Here is a 23,543-nt window from a genome sequence, read left to right on the forward strand (position 1 = left end):
AAATAGCAAGAAAATTGATAAAAACTGACAAACACTCCCTCCAAATTAGAGTAGAACTGTCAAATACGTTGTCGCACAAAACAGAACACCGGTTGCAGCAGTTGCAAACATGCTTCTTTAAGAACTGACATTTTTTTGTGGACTTCCCAGCCAAAAGTCCCTTTTACCTACTTTTGAATCGGCAGAAATGCGTACGCTAGGGGAGAGTTTATGCATGTGATTATACATGAATGACTTCACACGATGTAAATACAAGTTACTGTTACTCCATATATTTTTTCCTCATGATACCGTTTCTTTTATCAGATAAATTATTGTGTTCTTTTTTATTGGTTTGTGTAGGAATACCAAAAATTTAAAGCGGACTTTAACAAATCAGGTTTTATGGAAATGATAGGAGAAATATATTAGAGGTTGTCACCTACCTGCATTACAACTCTTCATTGATTTGAAATTTCAGAGTTTTTCTATTCAACCTTTCAATTTTTATTTTGTTTATATTAATATGATTCATTTGTCTTCACAAAAACAAGACAAAATTGTTCAATGTGAACTTTTCTCCAACAATTTCTCCATTTTCAAATACTGTCTACTATGCATTACTCATCTTTCTGGAATATGAGTCATTTACATCATGCATTCCTATATGAATTTTTTCATTTCTTCTTTAAGGCCCTTTTGCAGTTTCTTTTCCTGGTTGGTGGTAATTGCATTTGAAGTTTTTGAATTAACTTGTGATGCTAGCATTCCGTGGTCATGATGCTCTGTGTACATCACTTAAATGTGTTCAAACACAGTACATTGTTGATCTTGTTTCAGATTGAAGAGATTGTTAGTGAACTTGAGGGTACTGTGCTCTCACTTGATCCCTTAGAGAAGAAAGTTGGCGATGAAATAATTGCACTACTCTAGCAAGGGAAAAAGTTCGACAATTGTAATGACAATAATGAGCTGGAATCTTTTCATCAGGCTGCTATCAAACTTGGTATTACCTCTTCAGGGGCAGCTCATACTGAGAGAAGAGCTTTAAATAAAGTCATCCAAAGAGCCCGTGCTGAGGAAGATAAGCCGAAATAGTCAATTGTGGCTTATTTATTACATCTTATGCGAAAATACTCCAAGCTGTTTAGAAGTGAAATCTCAGATGACAATGATTCACAAGGTTCTCCCACTATTCAGGGTTCCACTGATTCAAAATCTATGGGTAGTGTTGGCTCTTGCAAGGTGAAGGGTGTCAAGGTGGTTCCTTTAGAGGAGAGCCATACTATAAAGGAGGACGTTGGAAATGAAACAGAAGATGTGTCTCCATTAGAGGAAGAGTCTGAGCTTGATGTTTTCGGAAGTTATCAGGATCTTTTAACCACCTTGAATGAAGAGGAAGACTTCAGGAAGAGGTGCGAGGTAGTGGAGCAAATAAGGCTCTTGCTGAAGGAGGATGAGGAGGCCAGGATGTATATGGGTGCTAATGGATTTGTTGAAGCACTTCTACATTTTCGGAGCTCAGCTTTGCGTGAAGCGGGTTGTTTGGCTCAGGAAAGTGGAGCCATGGCTCTCTTCAATCTTGCTGTCAACAATAACAGGTATAGTTGTTTAATAATTTTAAAAGAATCGAATGCAATAACTAGTTTATTTGACAATAATTTGATTCATTTTGTACTGAAAACTTCAGAGGTCTATTAAGCATCAAAATGCGGTGTCTTCAATAATAAAAAAAGCATCCGGGATAGGGTGAAGTATATAAATAATTGTCTACGATGTGTTGATATTTCCTTGCGTCATGGGTGTAGAGAATGGTGCATTGGCTTTCATTATTTGTTTTTAATTATTAGATGTTGATTCTCCTTTTATCACTTGGAATGTGTTGAATGGTCTTTATCTATGATGTGCAGTATTTTGAGTAACATGTCAGAATTTTTTGTTCTGTTCTTTAAAGACATAAAAATATAACTTCTTCAGGCCTATACAAAAAATATAGAAGTCTCTATTTTTGTTATTTTTTTTGCAAATAGAATTCTCTAATTTCACAATAAAAAAAAAAAAAAAAAAAAAAAAATATATATATATATATATATATATATATATTTTGCTCGGACACTGAAAATAAAGTGAAAGAGGTCAAAGTTGGAATTTAATTTTTTTTTTCTGTCATAAAAAGGTATCTTGCCAGTTTCACGGACATGGCAGAAATCAAAAAATTGAAATTGAAAATTGGAGATTTGATGGGTTCTTGGATTCCTTGTCTGCAATTGCTTTCTCACTTTTGTCCACGTCATCTCCATGTCCTTTTCCATTTCTCCACAACTCTTTCTCTTAAGAGATTATCTCCGAATCTCTTCTTCCTAATTCACTAAATTAAAAAATTCAGACCGTTAAAATTTGATCTAATAACTACAAACAAAAATTCACTCTAAAAGTTATAATAACTTTAACCGTTAGATCAAATTTCAACAATCTGAATCCCTGAATTTAGTGAATTAGGAAAAAGGAATTTGGAAATAATCCATTTCCCTTCTCTGCAATTGCTTTTGGCTTAATTGGATAAACAGTTCCCATGGTGATAAAGAAATCGGAAGATAGCCATCGTGGTAAAAAAATTAGGATTTAAAGCATTGTGGTGAAATTCGTTAGCAAATTTAGTCCAAAATTGATTTTTCCGTTACTTGTCTGTTAAATATAGGGATAAAAATGTATTTTAACGTGCACGCCTTCTTCTTCCTCTCCCTGCGTTCATCTGTTTATATTTTACAAAGATGGAGAATCTGCTTAATAACGACTTCTGAAACCAAAAAGGCATGGTATTTCTTCGCCCCTTCTTCAGCCCTTCAACAGTCATATCGTCCAACCCAATCTCTTCAGCCTGAAATTAAATATATAAAAACAACCCACTAGCTTGGAATAAGTATTCAACGAAAGCAAAATCGTAGAAATTCATCATCCTATCCCAATGGTAAATTGACATGTAAGTTGTAAAGAAAGTCAAAATCTTGACATTTTAAGAAACAAAAGAAATTTTGCAGATAACTGGAATGGCGGAAAAGAAGAATGGAACTGCTTACTGTTTACCAAAAATGAGTACTGCACCTTTGGGAAGAAATTCAAATAAAACACATATAGATGAGGGATGTGACCACTGAAACGTTTTTCCTTCAAATGAGTTATTGCGGGGTTAAAAAAAAAAAAAAAAACTTTTTGATGGTTTTGTTCTTTTTGCCGTTAGGATTTTTGATGAAGTACAATTAGTTTCAAAAGCTAGTTTAGATTATTGTTGTGGATTAGGAAGGAAATTGACATGAAATTTTGTTTAGTTTTTGTTTCCCATTTTCTGGAGGATCACAATTTTTCAGCCTCATTTGAAGTTCAATAGTCTCGGTGAAGTTTCATTTTTTTTTTACGTATTCATGATGATGGAAATACCCTATCGGAGAGTATCACTATGAGGTTTACCGTAGTGAAATGGAAATGGTGAGAAATTAATTGGTTTCTGTCAGTACTACACTAATTGAAGCTGAAGAATTCTAATCAGCTTCAGTATCTTGGTGAGATATGAATGGATGAAATGCAGAGAGATGATGAAGAAGGTGTACACATAAAAGTACATTTTTGTACTTGTATTTAATGGATTTAAATCCTAATTTTTTTATATCACGAGGGCTATCTTCTAATTACATTATTATTACGAGGACTATTTATCTGATTAGACCATTGCCTTTTGTTTCTTTTGTCCATGTGATCTCTATGTCCTTTATCATGTGTCCACATCGATTGATGGAAACAACACATTATTTTGTTTGTATTATCTACGTGTCTTTCAATGGATATTGCGGTGAGATTTTAACTTTTTTTCATAGGTGCACTTAATGTCAAGTGTAATGGCCATCCATGACATATGTTATTTCTATGTGTTAGGTTTGAAAAGTTGGTACATGTGATAAGACGTGTTGAGAATAAATTCATATTGATAAGAAGAGAAATGTTGCATGATTTTATAAGTAAATTAGGCTACTTCTGTATATATATTTTCAAATTGTTTTATAAGTAAATTAGAGTAGTTGCAGTAGCTTTTTATTTATTTATTTAAACAAATGATATTATTTACACACTAAGAAAGAGGAGGGGGGATGAGTTTAGCCTCACAATAGACTAGTAATAATGTGGTTCAAATCTATCTTTGGCGAGAATCAAACCTAAAACTTCTCACTTACAAGTGAAGAGAAATACCATGAGACCGTAGTTCTAAGTGTCGCTTCTGAAACCAAAAAGGCATGGTATTTCTTCGCCGCTTCTTCAGCCCTTCAATAGTCATATCGTCCAACCCAATCTCTTCAGCTTGAAATTAAATATATAAAAACAACCCACTAGCTTGGAATAAGTATTCAACCAAAGCAAAATCGTAGAAATTCATCATCCCATCCCAAGGTAAATTGACATGTAAGTTGTAACGAAAGTCAAAATCTTGACATTTTAAGAAACAAAAGAAATTTTGCAGATAACTGGAATGGCGGAAAAGAAGAATGGAACTGCTTACTGTTTACCAAAAATGAGTACTGCACCTTTGGGAAGAAATTCAAATAAAACACATATAGACGAGGGATGTGCGGCAACCTAACATAACCACTGAAACGTTTTGCCTTCAAATGAGTTATTGAGGGGTTAAAAAAAAAAAAAAAAAACCTTTTGATGGTTTTGTTCTTTTTGCCGTTAGGATTTTTGATGAAGTACAATTAGTTTCAGAAGCTAGTTTAGATTACTGTTGTGGATTAGGAAGGAAATTGACACGAACTTTTGTTTAGTTTTTGTTTCCCATTTTCTGGAGGATCACAATTTTTCTTTTTTTTTAGTTTTTGTCTCCCATTTTGAAGTTCAATAGTCTCGGTGAAGGTTCATTTTTTTTTTTTAACGCATTCATGATGATGGAAATACCCTATCGGAGAGTATCAATATGAGGTTTACTGTAGTGAAATGGAAATAGTGAGAAATTGATTGGTTTCTGTCAGTACTACACTAATTAAAGCCGAAGAATTCTAGTCAGCTTCAATATCTTGGTGAGATATGAATAGATGAAATGCAGAGAGATGATGAAGGTGTACACATAAAAGTACATTTTTGTACTTGTATTCAATGAATAATTAATAGAAAAATAACTTTTTTGCACCAAATTTGCTAACGGACTCTACCACGAGGATTTAAATCCTAATTTTTTTTTATCATGAGGGCTATCTTCCAATTACCTTATTATTACGAGAACTATTTATCCGATTAGGCCATTGCCTTTTGTTTCTTTTGTCCATGTGATCTTTATATCCTTTATCATGTGTCCACAACGATTGATGGAAACAACACATTATTTTGTTTGTATTATCTATGTGTCTTTCGATGGATATTGCAGTGAGATTTTAACTTTTTTTCATAGGTGCATTTAATGTCGGTACATGTGATGAGACATGTTGAAAATAAATTTATATTGATAAGACTTTGTGTTTCTTTCATCCACTTGATTTCTATGTCCTTTATCATGTGTCCACAACGATTGATGGAAACATCACATTATTTCGTTTGTATTATCTATGTGTCTTTCGATGGATTTTGATGGAAACATCACATTATTTCGTTTGTATTATCTATGTGTCTTTCGATGGATTTTGCAATGACATTTTAACTTTTTTCATAGGTGCACTTAATGTCAAGTGTAATGGCCATTCATGACATATGTTATTTCTATGTGTTAGGTTTGAAAAGTTGGTACATGTGATAAGACGGCAAGAATAGTGAAGGCCACATGCGCCCTATCACTTCTCATATCGGTTTAAAAGTAAGATTCATCGTCTCTCTCAACAGAGAGGGAGATCGATCAAATGGACATTTTGAGTTGCATACTATTAGGGTTACTGGTTGCAGCGATCTCAATTTGCCCCCTCTATTATTCACTCGGAAGAAGATCATCAAATACCACAAGGCTTCCACCTGGACCAAACCCACTTCCCTTCATAGGCAATCTCTTAGAGCTTGGCAATAAACCCCATCTCTCTCTCACCAAGCTTTCACAACGCTATGGCCCAATTATGTCTTTGCAACTCGGCCAAATAACAACCGTGGTAATTTCTTCATCAACCGTCGCCAAAGAAGTCCTCCGAACCCATGACCAACTCTTCTGCAACCGAACCGTCGCAGATGCGCTCCAAGCCTGTAAACATTCCAAGTACAGCATGGTGTGGATACCGGTTTCAGCTACATGGAGAAACCTTCGCAAAACATGTAACTCGCAATTGTTCACCACCAAAATTCTTGACGCCAACCAAGCCAACCGTCACCTGAAAGTGCAAGAGCTCATATCCGACGTCAATGAAAGCGCTGTAAAAGGTGATGCGATTGATATCGGAAGGGCTGCTTTCAAAACTTCGCTCAATCTTCTTTCGCGTACCGTCTTCTCTGTGGACTTAGCGGACACAGATAGTGCGAGGGCGAGGGAGTTCAAGGAGTTGGTGTGGAGTATTATGGAAGAGGTTGGCAAACCAAACTTGGCTGACTATTTTCCCATGCTTAAGAAGATTGATCCACTAGGGATACGACGCCGTATGAGCAATAGCACCCGGAAGATGTTTGACCTCTTTGACCGATTGATGATGCAGCGGTTTGAATCAAGGAAAAAGCTTGATTATATCATGACTAATGATATGTTAGATACCTTAATAAATATTAGTGAAGAGAAAAATGAGAATATGGACGTGGATGAAACTCTACATCTGTTCCTGGTTAGTTGCTACTACATATTTACTCTCTAATTTTGTTGCTCTCGATTAATCTCGAATAGCTTGCGTATATACTTACTGCTTGCTTAGAGGTTATATCGATGACTAGGGTCGCTTGTGTGGGTTTATTACAGGATCTATTTGCTGCGGGAACAGATACAACGTCATCCACATTGGAATGGGCAATGGCTGAGCTACTCCGCAACCCGGAAAAATTGTCCAAAGCTCAAGCTGAGCTGAAGCAGATCATCGGAAAAGGAAAACCGGTTGGGGAATCCGACACAGCTAAACTCCCTTACTTACAAGCAATAATCAAAGAGACCTTCCGGTTGCACCCTGCAGCGCCCTTACTACTTCCCCGAAAAGCCGTTGCAGACGTAGAAATCTGCGGGTACACTGTACCAAAGGGTGCACAAGTGTTTGTCAATGCATGGGCCATCGGTAGAGACCCTGACATTTGGGACAACCCTGACTCATTCAACCCAGAGAGGTTTTTGGGATCGGAAATTGATGTTACTGGCAAGGACTTTGAGCTTATTCCGTTTGGTGGTGGGAGAAGAATATGTCCTGGCTTGCCATTGGCAGTGAGAATGGTGAACTTAATGTTGGGTTCACTTATTAACTGCTTTGACAACTGGAAGCTTGAAGATGGAATTGCACCGGAGACCATGGACATGAATGAGAAGTTTGGCATCACCTTACAAAAAGCTCAGCCCCTCATAGCTATGCCCATGTTATAGAAGAACCCATGCTCGATTTCTGTACTTCAAGTTCCCACCATATAATATTTAGAGCATATAGGGCTAGGTGCGCCGAGTCTAGGCATAGAGCCCTGGTTTAAGAGCTAGCTTGTTATTACTTGGTTTAAAAAAAAACCTGCTTATGTTTTGTTATGAAAATAAACACTTATAAATAAAGCAGTTTAGTATTTGATTATTATTATTATTATTATTTTTTTTTTTTTTTGTAAAAGTGTTTTTAACAACAAAAATAATATAGAATGTTTGGTAAACTTTTATGTAAAATTGTTGTGATTATATTAATGGGAGATTTTTAATGGAAATAGTTTGGACAAAGTTTATTTTAATCAAAATTCATTTAATAATTTTATTTAATGTAAAAAACCTGAAATTTAGCCACTTAGTACAACGGTTTAATGATATTCTTCACTTGCAAATGAGAGACCTTAGATTCGATTCTCGCCAAAGGTGAATTTGAACCACATTATTGCTAGCCTATTGTGATACTAAACCTATCCATTTTTTCTTAATGTAGATAATATCGTTTATTAAAAAAAAACTTAAAATTTAATGAAAATGATAAAATATAGTACATAAAAAAACTAAAACCTCATGAATAGGAAACAAACCCACATACAAAGCAAAAAAAATACATATATTTTTTACCTAATAGAACTATTCCACGTTCCAGTTCCCAAGTAGCCCTAGCACTTTCCAAAATCCAATTCCCATCAATTTTCTCCAGTCAATTTTGCCCCCAGTCAACTTTCTCTTTACAGGTGGTAATCAAGAAGATGCGGAAGTATGTTTTATACAACTTACATTTTAGATTAGAAAGAATACTAGAGAATAGGCCCGCACGTTGCGGCGGGAACCACTGTTTCAGGCGTAACGGCATGAATAAGACACATTTAACCTGAATAAATTCAACATAATCATGAATGAACAGAGGAACACATGAATGAATGAGGTCGATAAGATAAGTAGTTTGACTTTTATATACATTCAACTAAGTTGAAATGTGAAGACATTGCATAATTAGTAGGAAGAAACTGAATGTTCTTGATCACAAAGACATGGTTGCCAAAAAAGTTCTGTTTCCATAAGAAACAGAAGCAAAATGTAATCGGCACATATTTTGCCAGGCACCTATTTCATTCAGCAGTTAATAAAAAAACATAGAAAGTGTTCAGTACTTGTTCAAGTAGCTAATTTTCCAACAAAATTTGATCATTAATCAACCAGATAGTTGGTCTCAATGATCTCCCAATACCAAGGACATCATACATTAATTCAAGTATACCTCATTAACTCTCAACTCCTCAACTCCATCACTCTTCCCCCCATTGTTTCTAATTCACCTCTCCTTCGAACCCTTCGACTACAAATTTATATATAGCAAATTGAACTGTTCATTTCAAATCATATATACATAGGCAGAAAAGCAAAAACTAAAAACTAAACTCTCGCCACATAAATTAATCGGTAACCAAACAAAGAAAATTTCTTGGAGACCAGAACAAATCCAATTGAACCTTCATGCTGACTGATTGTAATTGAAAAAAAAAAACATATATTTAAGCGCCCAAAATTTGAGCTTTACATCATGTTATGTTCTTCTAACACAAACAATTTCTTGGCTGTTAGGTAATTTATGTGGTGTTCGATCAATAGTTGTACTTATATACCAAAAACGTAAAATAGTTGAATACAAATGAAAGAAATTAATAAAAAATCTAAGTTAGAGTTGTTAAAGTTCACTTTCATATGTATACTTCAAACTTCCACACATATATTCATATACTTCACTAGTTGTCAAACACTGCTAATTGCCAGGATAGCAAGATAATGAATTTCGTGAACGAAAAAAAAATGATATGCAACTTCAACTTACCATGCCCAAGAAGCTCCATAAGAGTAGTAGCATCCTCCTGATTGCATGCATCAAAAGCATTGCAACCGTAGATCCTGGAAATTATAAAAATTCATCTAGTCAAGAGACAATGTAATAGTTGTGGGAAGGTGACTATGCAACCAATAATCTAAGATATACCTCAAAAATTTGTGATTCCATCATAATTTCACACAAAAAAAGATCAAATTTTGATTCAAACATCAAACAAAACAACCCCATCTGTTACAGATCAGACCAACCAAATAAAGAATCTATTAATATGATTTTCAACCTAACTATAAAAAGGAGCTTCATAACAGCACAATCAATATCATTTCAACCCAACTGAAAGGAAACTAATTGTATGCCATAAATTCCATGGGTTATTTGATTTTGAAGATTAAAAAGAACTGAAGAATACTGAAAATTACTAAACCCCATCACAACATATCATCAGTGAAGAATTAATTATTATAAACTCAAGCTTTGATAGTTAAATGTTAAGGATCAGTAATGATAATATTGACCCTTTCTAAATTTTATAATACCTCATCTATAAACTGGGACGCCTTGTGCTTAAACGGCTTCAGTTCTGTAAACCGGACTTCTTGAAGAATTTAGCGGATCTGCAATAACATTAAATGAATGCTTTAAAACCTTTATCTATTATCTGCCAAACCACTCATTGAGCACCCAAAAAAAAATGGTGATATTAATATAGAAGATAAGGATAAAAAAGATTTAGTGAGTAATAACACGCCAATTACATGTCCAAACACCCCCCTGTGTGAAAGCAAGTAAAAGTGACACTATAATATAGGTTTCATTGTGAAGAGAACTTGTATAAAGAAAGGTAATCACTTCAAAACTTATTTCCATTGATAAACATCAACATTAATTTTGCATGAGACATATTTCCAGTCTATTTAGAATGACACCAAGAGATTTACTCCATACGATTTGCAGCCAAACAAATAGCATAAGATAAAGAAAACATCTGTGTTTCTCATTCTGACTTGGCCAAATGGCCTAAACTATGAGAAATTATCAAATTTGGTTCTAATTATTATTGTTAGGGCAGGAGTTTTGCTGGATGGAGCCCATTTCAACCAAGTTATAATTATAATTGTTGTAATACACAGAGTTCAGTGCAGAGGAGTTCGATATATAACAATTAAAATTCAAATAAAATTCGGTTTCCATGTAAAGAGTTCACGTTTGTAGAAGCAAAGCCTCAAAAATAACTAACCTCGCCGACAACATTATATTGTTATCCTGAGGCGTTCCATTAATCCTCGCAGGCGGGTCTTGTTGCAGCCTCTCGAAGTCTCTCATCAGCCTCTTTCTTGTAGGAATTGACATCACTAATTTGTTACCACCTATATATCATCAAACCAATTTAATAAACCCTATTTTAAGATTAACTATGCGTTGAGCGCAAAACAATTTCATCTTTTTTTTTTTTTTCCAACACCTATAAAAATATCAAAAACCACTTGAAATATACCAATGATAAGTCAACAATCAAAATCCTCACATAATAATTTTTAATTGATGGATAACCCAAAAGATAGATACGCAAACATATAATGGTCACAAAAGTAAAGAGTAAAAAATCCAAACCTCAAGAATATGATAATATTACACCAAAGATGCATGCTTAATTAAAAGTCCAGCCAAAGTAAAGTCAAAAACTAAAAGTCAGCAAAATAAAATTTAACAAAAGATTTAGTGCCAAAAGAAGTAATGCATACAATTTACCTATTTTATAATGAATCCAATTCATAAATATTTGGAGTGTAGGCGTTTCTTCCTAACAACACCCAAAATATAATTCGTTAATAGATTTAATTCATTCCATATATAATCATCCTAGGGTTATTGTGTTGCCCTCTGTGTGTTTTTCTTCTCCGAATAATTATGGAACCAAACCTATGAACTTTCTATCCAACTCAATACACAAAAACCAAGCATTATCAAAATAGGTAAAACATAGATTTCTGCATATGACCCAATAATATCAATCAAATTTTCCTCTGTATTTAAAGTAATTTCATCCCAAAAAGCAACATAGCAAATCTGCACCCATACCGTACTCATAAGAATATATAACTTTTGTAGCTAATTAGTAATACAGCTACCACCTAAGTTCCTTTGTGAAGAAAAAAAAAAAATTAACAAAAACAAAAATTTTAAGGGGTTTCACGGAGAACTACACCACCACAAAACCACCACCATTAAGCTCGCCACCTACGCAACTTTTAGCATCCCCGAACCAACCCTCTGCAAACTGCCCTTATCCCTTCTAATTTCAGTTCTTGTATTTCTTGTATGGTAACCATTTCTAGCACACTCAAATATTTATATACCAACTGAGAATAACAACATAAATCCCACACCCACCTCTTTTTCCCCACTTGAAAAATTCACCAAAAAAACGACATTAACCACCATAGTTTAAGAATCCAGGCCCCAAATTTCAATCTAATTAATTAAATTACAGAGGATTCTATCTACCTCACGAAAACAAATATGTTCAGTTAAAGAAATTCCCTAATCACTGCATCTTAAACTACTTCTTAACTATGTCAGCCATACGAATCTAATAAAAAATCCATGTTCAATCAATTCTTATTAATTCCAACTCCAAGTATTTCAGCATCTAGATTATAGAAAAATCACAACAAAACAAAACTCAGAACACCCAGATTCCAATCTTGGTGCTAAAGCACACTTTGTTAACCTCACCTTCATCAAGTCCATGATTCCTGCCATGAGATCTTTCTCTTTATCCACACTTGGCTTCGGCTGCAAGATCAAAATAACGAAGCATTCAGTTCCTTTTCTATACTCATAAAATTAAAAATTGAAATATGTTATAATTGACTTGGAATCTTCACATGTATTATGAAAGCATATAAACAGATACATTTGAAAACTTTTAACGCTATCTAATAAAGTTGAAAAGTAGCTAATTAAGATCAAGTTCTAGGCATCCAGTGAGCCTTCCAGAGAAAGATGGCCCCATGGACTTAGACCTTGAAAACTGAGGCTTGTTTTGCCTTGTAATTGTATAATACGTAGCATCCTTATGGATTGCAATTGTATGATCAGTAGTATCCTTATGGATTCCTAGATTAATCCTCAAAATTTTGTTCTCATCCGTTAGCTTATGCACTTGGGACAAAAGCCACTCAATTGTTTCACTATTCTCCTTGTTTCTCCTTATCAACTCAGCCCGGTGCTGCATATTTTCGTCAATGAGCTCCGAGACCTTTTCGTGCAACATTTTCTCTTTTTCAACCACATTACCATCACATTCTACACCATGACCAATATTCTCTTCTTCCATATATTCTTTGAAAGTACACAAACCAACCTTTTTTAGGACATACCAGCATTTGTTTGTTTTGATGGCTCTGATTTTGGTTTCCGTTTTCTCTTTTGTGGTGGTCTGGCCAAGATGCACTCGAAAACACTAATTTGAGTGCTTACACAGATGAACATCGCATAAAAATCATAAAAATATCCAAAACAGCAGCAGAGATAAAAAAATGATAATACTTCTAAAAAAATTTAAATCAAAAGTTAAGACTAACTCACAGGAAGCTCCGCGAGTTAATTTTTGGGCAAAAAAATTTCTATCAATGCATTCTCATACAAAAATTTCTTTAAATACTGATTTAATGCAATCGAGGAGCTAAATGCTTAAATCAGTAAAATTTCATCAACCAGATACTCCTATAGTGCAGTGCAGCAAAGTTTTTCTTGAACCTTGACGTATATCACTATAAAATTATCCCAAATATATCTCAGAGATTGCAGAAATTCAGACTATCAATAATGAGACAGCCGGAATGTTTTACCCAAATCTTCTTAGGATTTTAACTAAACAACTTGCTCCTGTAACAGGAATATTAAATCATAAATATTCATGAACACTCATCACCAATAGCAAAAAGGCACAAAGTACTTTTACAGAAATCTAAAGATCCCTTTTATGCCCAAACCCAGGTCTGTCCTCTCTTTGCCTTCCTCCTTCAGGGCACAATTAAAGATACCCACCAACAATATAACAAAACAAATTGCAGTGAGATTTTAAAATACCAACTGTATTTGATATTGCAATGAAATATAACAAAAAGTAAAATAAAAACAAAATGTACAAAATTCATTATTTTTGTAAATTAGTAGACAGTGGAATAACAGAAGAAGCCAAACCCAGAAAAATTAAAAACACAGAATCACAGTAGAAGAAGCACACCATTTCAGATCTTTTTATCTCTTCGAAGATCGATCGATTCCAAAGAGAGGGAGGGAGAGGAGGGAGATGACGAAGGGGAGAGGAGGTAGACGGAGGCGAGAGGAGGAAAACGACGGAGGCAGTTTACTGGAAGCATGTCTTGTCTTGTGTTGCTAGTCAATAAGTCAGTGTAATCCTCTCAAAATCCCTCACTCCATCGGGTCAGTGACAACCTCCCCCAATTTTCTCCCTCACAATCTCTCAATCACCGACAGCTACCCATTAATTTAGGCTTCTAGTGGCAATTTTGACACATCCCTCAATCCCGACACCAACCCTTGATTTGAGGAGAAAAAATCAACCATAACCCCTTTTTATGGCAACCTCACTCCTCCCTCTCCCTTCCCCTCCCCGCCATCCCCCGCCTATCTCCCTCTCTTTGTCTCTGCAGCCCATGCTTCTTGGCAATGACAGGAATGTAAATAATACAAAATCGAGGGTCCAACACACGTTGATATGTCATCGTGGTTTCCAATTGAACCATGAATTCCAGAATGTAAATCATAACTTGAGTATAAGAAAACCCAGAAAAGGAAAATTAAATCCCTCACAAATGTTGCAAGAAAATATGAGAAACCTATATTAGTTCCAACGGTGAGACTTTTCATCAAAGAAGTAGACAATCCACACGCTAAATCACCAATCAAATATGAAGATGATCACTAAGAAGAAATCCCTAAAACCTATATTTTATTAGAGTTGAAAATCGAAATTAAGCCAAAACGGAACCTACACTACCCAAATTAAGCTAAAAATTCACTAACCCAACAAAAAGGCAAAGAAAAATCACCTCTAGATGACTGCCATTGATTCAATGCAAAGAGAGCTCGAGCCGCTTAATATTGTTCTGAAATTAGAGAGAGGGTGTGAGAGATCATGAGAGGACGGAGGGGCGAATGGCGAAGTGAGATTCAGCGCGTCTCTTCTCTGCATATAAAAGATGCTGCACAATTATGCAACTTACTCCGTAGACTTATAACCATCACAATTACAAATTATGAAACTGATATAAATTGAATAGACAATACACAAAGCATAAATAAATTCAGCATATGAACACCAAAACTTACCAAACTCATGTGCTTGCATGAAGCTGTTTTTGAACATTTTTCTACAATCTACTGCATAAAAAGGACTAAACTATAACGGCAAGCTATATATATAATTTGCTATAATACCCAAAAAAATTAAATTAAATTAACATTTGAGTGGAAGCCACGACCAAAGTGGTAAAATTCAAGAAAACATCAAAATCCCAGAAAAAAAAAAATTCTTTCAGAAAAAATCAAAGAAATTCACTCAGGTAATCAATCAATTAAGTACCTAATTCCCCCGATGTCTTGAATAAATATAACACTCCACGATAAATTAACTACCCAATATTAATTGTTCCTGTTTCTTTCTTCTTATTCTCGGGAAAGAAACAAACCCAAAAACAAATAATTGAAGAAAACATACAGAAAATATTGGGAGGAGTAACATACAATCTGTTGAGTTCTTCTTCGCTCTGTAGATAAGAGATGGTGGCTTCTCATCGAGTTCATGTATGTATTGCCTGGAGCTCTTTTTTTAGATGATTTGTTGGTTTTTATTTGGAAGCCATATCAGCTGGGAATTTGAGAAAAAAGAAAAACACAAAGCTAATTAAATCGAAAAACAACAATCCACAATGAAAGTTAAAAACTTGGGGAGCTGAAATACCAAAAACCCACCTAATTCAAAACCTAAGTAAAACCCTCAATTAAACCCCAACTACAAACCTGAATTAAACTCCAAATTAAACTATTAATAAAACCCAAATTAAATCATCAATCAAGAAAGATAAAAATACAAAAGGGGGTTTAAGAGCTGTACCTGTAGTGAGTGAGTGAGTGAGTGAATGAGTGAGTGGGCGAGTGATGCTGCGACTGTGAGAGGCTGAGAAGAACACGGAGATGGGATCGAAGAAGATCAAGGATCTGCAGCAATGGCGCTGAGATGCCCACTCTTCCCTTTCCTTCTCTCTGTGTCGCTCTATCTCTGTCTCCCTCTCTCCCTCTCCCTCTCCCATCTCTATCTCCATCAGCATGGCCTCCCAACTGCGAAACCCTCAGCGAGCAATCCTTACTCCTCCCTCTACCACTCTCTCTTTCGCGCTGTCTCCCTCTCTCTGTCTCCCTCGAATCGTACACCCCTGTGACTCTGTCTGCCTGCAAGCCGCATGCCTTCCTCTCACCAAATCCCTATCTCTCTCTCCCTCCGTGTCTCTCTTCTCTCTCTGCTCGCTCGGTCTCTCTCTCCCAACGGCATGGTGTCACCGAGTCCCACTGCAGCTCAGGAAGAAAGGAAATGAAAGTCTACACCACTTTGCGCCAGTACCTAGCCCATTTATCTAACAGTAATAGAACCAATGAACAGTAATAGGCCAAAGCATCTCCACCCCAAACAAAATGTGCTGGTACTCAGTCTAAAAATGCGTTGGCACAAATGATCTCCATCCCTACAAAATGAACTAGCACCCAGTTCATTTAAAATATTAAATAATTTTTTTATAAAATAATAAATAAAAAAAATAGTTTTAATTTCAGATAGGATTTTTAACCAATCTCGTCACGCCACGTGTTATTATCCGAACGTACTATTTTTTGAATATATTTCCGCTAAGATTTTCAACCAATCCCGACAATCCACGTGTCACTTCCTGTTTAAAATAATTTAGGCAAGATTTGGATAAGATTTTTAACTAATCTTGTCACGCCACGTGTTATTGTCCGAACGTACTATTTTTTAGATAGATTTCTGATAAGATTTTCAACCAATCCCGACACGCCACGTGTCACTTCCTATTTACAATAATTTAGCCAAGATTTCGATAAGATTTTCAACCAATCACGTAGTGCCACGTGGCATTGTCCAGAACCTCATCTTTTTTTTTTGTCCATATAAACCCTACATGCCTACATCTATCCTCACACTAAACTCAATCCTTTTTTTTAGCTCAGAATTATTCTGTATTGTTTTCAAATCTTGAGTTCTTACAATGTCTTCTTCAAGGAGAGCGTATAAGCAGTTGCAAGAGCAGCAGAAAAGGTTGTTGGCACAACAGGAAGAATTGGTCAATCTTGACCAAGATGGAGGTGGAGATGAGGCATTCGTAATGGAGGAGGATGAGGATGATCACCATAGAAGGCGGAGTACCTCACATTCCCGCCGTATCATGGAAGCTATGGGTCAGATAGCCAAACCCAGACATGTGGCAAACATCGATAGAAGAAGGGAAATACGAGGTAAAGATCTCTTGGAAGATTATTTTATTCCCAACAGCGTTTTCCCTGATCATGTTTTTAGACGTCGTTTTAGAATTCAACGAAATTTGTTCGATAAAATCATGAGTGATGTTTGCAACCATGATCTATATTTTGTGCAAAAAGATGATGCTTTTCATGTTCTAGGTCTTCTTCCTGAGTAAAAAATTACGGCTGCCTTGAGAATGCTTACATATGGAGTATCTGCAGATCAAGTGGATGAGATCGCAAGGATGGGAAAAACAACAGTTCTGGAGTTCCTGATGCGGTTTTGCTCTGCAATTGAAGCCCTCTACACCAATGAGTACCTTTGGTAACCCACGCCAAGGGACATGCGAAGGCTTCTGAGGAAGGGTGAGATGCGAGGCTTCCCTAGCATGATTGGAAGTATCGACTGCATGCACTGAACATGGAAAAACTGTCCAAATGCGTGGCAAGGAGCTTATGGCGACAGAAAATGAGCCAAAATCATCATTTTGGAAGCGGTGGCTTCTTTTGATACTTGGATTTGGCATGTTTTTTTTGGTGTTCCAGGAGCTCAGAATGACCTAAATGTCATTGCCCAATCTCCAGTGTTTGACGAACTGCTACAAGGAAATGGGCCGAGATGCACATATTGGGTTAATGGTAATAAATACGAGGGACCATACTACCTTGCAGATGGTATTTACCCAAGGTAGTCAACATTTGTCAAAACAATGCCACATCAGCAGAGTGAAAAAGAGAAACACTTCGCAAAGTGTCAAGAAGGGTGTAGGAAGGATGTTGAGCGTTGTTTTGGTATCCTGCAAGCTTGTTGGGCCATTGTCAGGGCTGCAGCTAGAATGTTTGATGTCGAGGCTCTTCGATCCATCATGATGACGTGTATTATTCTCCACAACATGATTGTTGAAGACGAGTATGATTATGATGCCGTCGATGAATACGAGCCGGATCCGATGAACAACTCAAGAACACAAATCTATTATACTCATGACCGGACCGAATATCCCGTGCAACACAAGCCGTTGGAACGGGATGGACGTTACAATGAATTGATCGTTCAACGGTACACTTCATTGCAAGCGTCCATTCCGTGTCTTCAAATGTGTTGGCTTCTTGTTCGGCTGTGTCTGCTTCTGGCGAACTGTGTAGACCCATACCGTGCATGACAACTTCTGGACCGGTTGCCACAATTTTGTATCTAGGGCAATCTTTGATAATTTGCCAACATTCCCATTTGTTGAATGATTTGTTATGGTTCTTTGCATTGTAAAATACTTATGCTTGTAGTGTCTATAAAAATGTGGGATAAGATAGTATTAAAAAATATGGGTGTAACACAAATAAATAAATTAAAATATTGATGGACGTGGAATGCATATAAATTACATAAGAAATTAAATAAATTAAAATATTGATGTGGGTGTAAAACAAATAAATAAATTAAAATATTGATGGACGTGGAATGCATATTACATAGAAATTACATAAGAAATTAAATAAATTAAAATATTGATGTGGGTGGAATGCATATAAATAAATAAAAATATTGTTACCTCATCCGCTAAACTTGTCTTACTACGCAGATTACCAGAAGCATGAGAGATGTCGTTTTTCCAACAAGTAAAGGATGCGTTGAGTTTTTTCCAACGACCTTGAAGACCTTGACTAGATCTGGCATATTTTCCATGTACATCGCAAAACGATTTCGTAATTTTACTCCACATTTCTCGCTTATCCATCTCATTACCCGTAATAGTGTCATGAGTAGTGTGAACCCAACATTCACACAATGTAACATTTTCAATGAGCTTCCACGAAGTCATTTTTTTCTCTCAAAGTGTACAAAATATTCAAATGTAGAAAGTGTAGAAAATATTGAAATGTGGTGTAAGGTGGAAGATGAGGGTTAGATATTTATAGAAAAAAAATTTTTAATTTTTTAAAATTTTTCTGTATTTTAAAAAAAAATTTCACAATTTTTAATAAATTTTAATGTTGTAATTAATCTGGACCGTTGGATTTGAAAAATAATCAAATGCAACAGCCAACCAGCTGCCACGTGGCCAACGGTCAAATTTCTGACCGTTGGGCCCTTTTTTTTTTTTTTTAATTTTATTTTTGGTGAAAAAAACGTGGACCGTTGATCTGTGATCGGACGGTCTAATTTAAAAGTCAAATTTAAATTTTTTTTTACCGTTGGAAATCCAACGACCTACAAAAACTAGCCTTTGGAAATCCAACGACTCTGAGGAGGGCCACGTAGCCCTCAGTCGAGTAAATGCAAGTGGCCTGAGAAGCGGGCCCCACCGCCTGCAAACCTGTCGCCTACTCGCGCCCAGTTGCGAGTGTTGTGCACGCGCCAACCTTTTGGATCGGCTTCTGGGTCTGTCCGAAATGGGCTGGGCTGCTGCCTGGCTTGGGCTGGGTGCCAGGCTGTTTTGTTGGCTGGAGGTGTTGGACAGGGTGCCGGGCTGTTTTTTTCACTTGGTGCCGGTCCAAAATTTGCGGGCTGGAACTGCTTTAACCCACCCAACCCGTTCGAAACCCTACAGACTAAAATGACCATCGCACCCCTGCCTTTCCACGATCATCAACACGCGACATGAAAATCAGCGACAGAGAGAATCAGTGGCAGCCTCGTAAATAAACTGAAATTCAGGTACAATGAACAGTCAAGAACAGTGCCAATTGCAATGCTTTCTTTAGACTAAAGTAATAACTGGCTCTTCCTATATGATCGTGATACAAATTCTGAAAGAACCCGAAATTATGATGCGTTATGGCACTATAATCATTCATCTTTAAAGTACACATGCTAAATGATTATTTCTAGAATCGAACTGTGCCTATTTTTAAAACTGAACCGTGTTTATATCTTAAATTGATTGCTAGTACGATCACTATTGTAGTTCCATAAATAGTGTGGGTTATTTTGGTTCAGTTTAGAAACATTGTTGGTTGTTTTGCTGTAATTTCAGAAATAGAGTTTAGTTTGTGCTCTTTCAGAAGTAATGTGAGTTCTTTTGCTGTAGTTTCAAAAATGATGTAGTTCATTTTGTAGTAATTCCAAAAATGTTTGCGTCACTTTGCAGTAGTTCTTAAAATAATGTGTGTTATTTTGGTTTAGTTTCAGAAATATTGTGTTATTTTGTTGTAGTTCTAAAAATAATGTTTATTTGATTTGTTTCCTTTCAAAAATAATGTTTATTTTATTCATTTTCAGAAATAGTTCTTTTTAATATTTTTAGAAAATATAAAATGAGTATAAAAGCAATGAAAACATGTAATTTGATAAATGAACTTACTCCTAAAAACAATCTATGTTATTGGACTTGGATCTAAAAACCCCTACAACGGAGTGGAAATGTCCTTGAGCATTCACTATTCACTAAGACAGTAGTTACTAATTACTTAATAGCCTGTACAATTATTGTCAGAGGTGGAGTTGCTCTGAAGAATCTAGCCCTAGAACACCAACTGGAGTTTAAAGTCTAGTCCACAAAAGCGATTCTTACAAGTAATGAACTGTTCTTCGTCAACAAATGTATCAGTGGGTAGAGTTTTGCATATTGCACGCTAAATTTATTAAATCAAAGATAATTTAAAATATATCATCTTTATCATAACAAAACAAAGCAACACTCATTTGTTCACAATAATGGCTTTTCAATGTCTTCAAAATACCAACGAGATCGTATCAGTTTATTTACTTGATGTGGCTATGAAAGAAATAGTATAACAAGTTGACTTCCCAAGCTATAACTCGAAGGATATATAGAAATGAGTTTTAACGAAAAACTTTAGGTTTTCCAGCCATTTTTATTAGTTTTACCGGTACTGTTCATTTTAACGAAAAACCATATTTTTACTCTAAAAAGTCAATTATGATACTATTCACTTACTGTCATTTTCGTTAAAACTCAAAGTTTTCAAGCCATTTTCGTTAGTTTTCCTTATAACAAATGTTGTTGAGAAGGCAAGATGTGCTCTCATGGATAGTCTTAGGATTGTTGAAGACATTGTTCCACAATCTATTGGTTGTCAGGTAATTATTCTTTAAGGCCCTTTTGCAGTTTCTTTTCCTGGTTGGTGGTAATTGCATTTGAAGTTTTTGAATTAACTTGTGATGCTAGCATTCCGTGGTCATGATGCTTTGTGTACATCACTTATATGTGTTCTAAACACAATATATTGTTGATATTGTTTCAGATTGAAGAGATTGTTAGTGAACTTGAGGGTACTGTGCTCTCACTTGATCTCTTAGAGAAGAAAGTTGGCGATGAAATAATTGCACTACTCCAGCAAGGGAAAAAGTTCGACAATTGTAATGACAATAATGAGCTGGAATCTTTTCATCAGGCTGCTATCAAACTTGGTATTACCTCTTCCAGGGCAGCTCTTACTTAGAGAAGAGCTTTAAAGAAAGTCATCCAAAGAGCCCGTGCTGAGGAAGATAAGCGGAAAGAATCAATTGTGGCTTATTTATTACATCTTATGCGAAAATACTCCAAGCTGTTCAGAAGTGAAATCTCAGATGACAATGATTCACAAGGTTCTGCTCCTTGTTCTCCCACTATTCAGGGTTCTTTTAATTGCTAGTTGGTGTGAACAGAATAGAATTTATGTTCCTGATGGTCCCCCAGAGTCTCTTGACCTCAACTATTGGAGGCTTGCATTTGAGTCGGAGTCCACTGATTCAAAATCTATGGGTAGTGTTGGCTCTTGCAAGGTGAAGGGTGTCAAGGTGGTTCCTTTAGAGGAGAGCCATACTGTAAAGGGGGACGTTGGAAATGAAACAGAAGATGTGTCTCCATTAGAGGAAGAGTCTGAGCTTGATGTTTTCGAAAGTTATCAGGATCTTTTAACCACCTTGAATGAAGAGGAAGACTTCAGGAAGAGGTGCGAGGTAGAGCAAATAAGGCTCTTGCTGAAAGAGGATAAGGAGGCCAGGATGTATATGGGTGCTTCAGGAAAGTGGAGCCATGGCTCTCTTCAATCTTGCTGTCAACAATAACAGGTATAGTTGTTTAATAATATTAAAAGAATCGAATGCAATAACTAGTTTATTTGACAATATTTTGATTTGTTTTGTACTGAAAACTTCAGAGGTCTATTAAGCATCAAAATGCGGTGTCTTCAATAATAAAAAAAGCATCCGGGATAGGGTGAAGTGTATAAATAATTGTCTACGATGTGTTGATATTTCCTTGCGTCATGGGTGTAGAGAATGATGCATTGGCTTTCATGATTTGTTTTTAATTATTAGATGTTGATTCTCCGTTTATCACTTGGAATGTATTGAATGGTCTATATCTATGCTGTGCAGTATTTTGAGTAACATGTCAGAATTTTTGGTTCTGTTCTATGCTTCTCTAAACCTTGGATACTTGAGAATAGTTTTAATTTCGTTGATTTTTTTTTTCTAGAAACAAGGAAGCAATGTTAGCATCAGGGGTAATTTCGTTGCTGGAGGAAATAATTCCGTGGTCATGATGCTTTGTGTACATCACCTTACAGATGTCTCAGCTTCTAAAAGTCGTTGTCAACTGATTAAAGATTTTGTAGTTTCTATAATTAATCAACATTTTGTTAAAGTGTATTAAAATGAGATTTTGTAGTATCTATAACTGATTGGAGATTGATATTATGGAAACATTGTATTAAAATGAGATGTTTTGTATATGTAGTGGGATAACATGTCCCACATTTTTTTGGTTTTTTTGGTGAACTAATATGTCCCACATTGGAGAAGAGTAAGAGGAGGCAGGTTGAAGTGAGGATATATAATTGAGAGGTGTGGAAAAGTGGAACAAGCTTACCTGGATGGTGTCTATGGGCGATTAGAAAAGGCCCATGTCCTAGGTAAGTGATCTCCATTGCCCTTTGGGAGGGGTGCTCACCTAAGGTCAGCCCCAGTGGTAGAACCTAAGTAATAATTTGTTCCTGTGAGGGCCTGCGTGCGCGCGGCCCTTGTCTAAATAATAATTATCCAATTTTGAAGATAAATAAATAAATAATAATTTGAAATTTTCATTTTTTCCGAACTGTCTTCATAGCATCAAGATTAAGTTCTGCACCAAATGTTTAAACCCAACGAAAACAATCTGAGTACTAATATATGTAAATTGATCGAATGCGAGATGTCAAATAAATTGAGTGGTGCATCAAATGTTTAAACCAATGAAATATGCAAATTGATTGAATATCCTAATGATGTTAAACATTACATTGTAATGTGAGAAACTTTCCAAATGTTTAACCCAACGAAAGATTTAAATTGACCGAATACCCTAATAATGTTAAAGTATTGGATTGTAATGTGAGAAAATTGACATATCTTCAGTTCTTCTCGTCTCATTTGTTTTTCTTTTATAAAAAAGAAGTCATTATTTTTTTGGTACGGATAGAAGTCTTTCTCATTTCACAGTTAAAATAAAGGTAGATTGAAGTTGGAATTTTAATTTTTGTGTCCATAAAAAAGTATTTTGCTAGTCTTTACCTATATAAGTGAAATAGTGGTTAGTGGATGTGCAACGAAGATAAGAATTAGAAGTAAACTGAACTCCTAAACCTCGTTTAATACTTTTACCT

At 35.7% G+C, this 23,543-nt stretch overlaps 2 protein-coding genes, 1 long non-coding RNA gene and 1 other non-coding gene across 17 annotated transcripts; 3 read left to right on the forward strand and 1 right to left on the reverse strand.

Moving 5' to 3' along the window:
- The first annotated feature begins 111 nt into the window (after window positions 1–111).
- LOC148691987 (U-box domain-containing protein 7-like) lies at window positions 112–22,787 on the forward strand. Of its 4 annotated transcripts, XR_015955320.1 has the most exons (3): window positions 20,834–20,997; window positions 21,162–21,969; window positions 22,379–22,743. XR_015955320.1 is itself a non-coding variant. In XM_088683514.1 (2 exons), the coding sequence occupies exons 1-2, from the start codon at window positions 1,105–1,107 to the stop codon at window positions 22,443–22,445; spliced, it is 543 nt and encodes a 180-aa protein (XP_088539640.1). In that variant the 5' UTR covers window positions 112–1,104; the 3' UTR covers window positions 22,446–22,747. The 4 variants fall into 4 exon arrangements, 2 of the variants coding, with proteins under 2 accessions (XP_088539640.1, XP_088539642.1); XM_088683514.1 differs by lacking the exons at window positions 20,834–20,997; window positions 21,162–21,969 and adding an exon at window positions 112–1,580 and having other exon boundaries at window positions 22,379–22,747; XM_088683516.1 differs by lacking the exons at window positions 20,834–20,997; window positions 21,162–21,969; window positions 22,379–22,743 and adding exons at window positions 112–1,580; window positions 3,849–5,939.
- LOC137738455 (geraniol 8-hydroxylase) lies at window positions 5,853–7,685 on the forward strand. Its single transcript, XM_068478086.2, has 2 exons — window positions 5,853–6,749; window positions 6,881–7,685. The coding sequence occupies exons 1-2, from the start codon at window positions 5,853–5,855 to the stop codon at window positions 7,484–7,486; spliced, it is 1,503 nt and encodes a 500-aa protein (XP_068334187.2). The 3' UTR covers window positions 7,487–7,685.
- On the reverse strand, window positions 8,081–16,026 carry LOC137738457 (uncharacterized). 11 transcript variants are annotated; one of them, XR_015955329.1, is made up of 10 exons: window positions 15,538–16,026; window positions 15,168–15,291; window positions 14,754–14,801; window positions 14,474–14,610; window positions 12,776–12,870; window positions 12,129–12,188; window positions 10,630–10,759; window positions 9,929–10,006; window positions 9,381–9,454; window positions 8,081–8,402 (listed from the first exon to the last, which is right to left on the reverse strand). It is a non-coding gene; the product is annotated as an uncharacterized LOC137738457 (long non-coding RNA). The 11 variants fall into 11 exon arrangements; XR_015955325.1 differs by lacking the exon at window positions 14,754–14,801 and adding an exon at window positions 8,790–8,867 and having other exon boundaries at window positions 15,538–16,023; XR_015955330.1 differs by having other exon boundaries at window positions 12,776–12,858; window positions 14,754–14,804; window positions 15,538–16,016.
- On the forward strand, window positions 22,764–22,925 carry LOC137738498 (U1 spliceosomal RNA). Its single transcript, XR_011068948.1, has one exon. It is a non-coding gene; the product is annotated as a U1 spliceosomal RNA (small nuclear RNA).
- The last annotated feature ends 618 nt before the right edge of the window (window positions 22,926–23,543 follow it).

Source organism: Pyrus communis, chromosome 13 (assembly GCF_041283825.1).
Source record: "Pyrus communis isolate YQ-2024b chromosome 13, ASM4128382v1, whole genome shotgun sequence".
Taxonomy (NCBI): Eukaryota; Viridiplantae; Streptophyta; class Magnoliopsida; order Rosales; family Rosaceae; genus Pyrus; species Pyrus communis.

Bases quoted from the DNA above. Each gene is read 5' to 3' on its own strand.
- LOC148691987 (XM_088683514.1), top strand. From the start codon at position 1,105: ATGCGAAAATACTCCAAGCTGTTTAGAAGTGAAATCTCAGATGACAAT. The intron at 1,581-22,378 runs GTATAGTTGTTT...TTTTTTTTCTAG, and splicing joins CTTGCTGTCAACAATAACAG to AAACAAGGAAGCAATGTTAG.
- LOC137738455 (XM_068478086.2), top strand. From the start codon at position 5,853: ATGGACATTTTGAGTTGCATACTATTAGGGTTACTGGTTGCAGCGATC. The intron at 6,750-6,880 runs GTTAGTTGCTAC...GGTTTATTACAG, and splicing joins AAACTCTACATCTGTTCCTG to GATCTATTTGCTGCGGGAAC.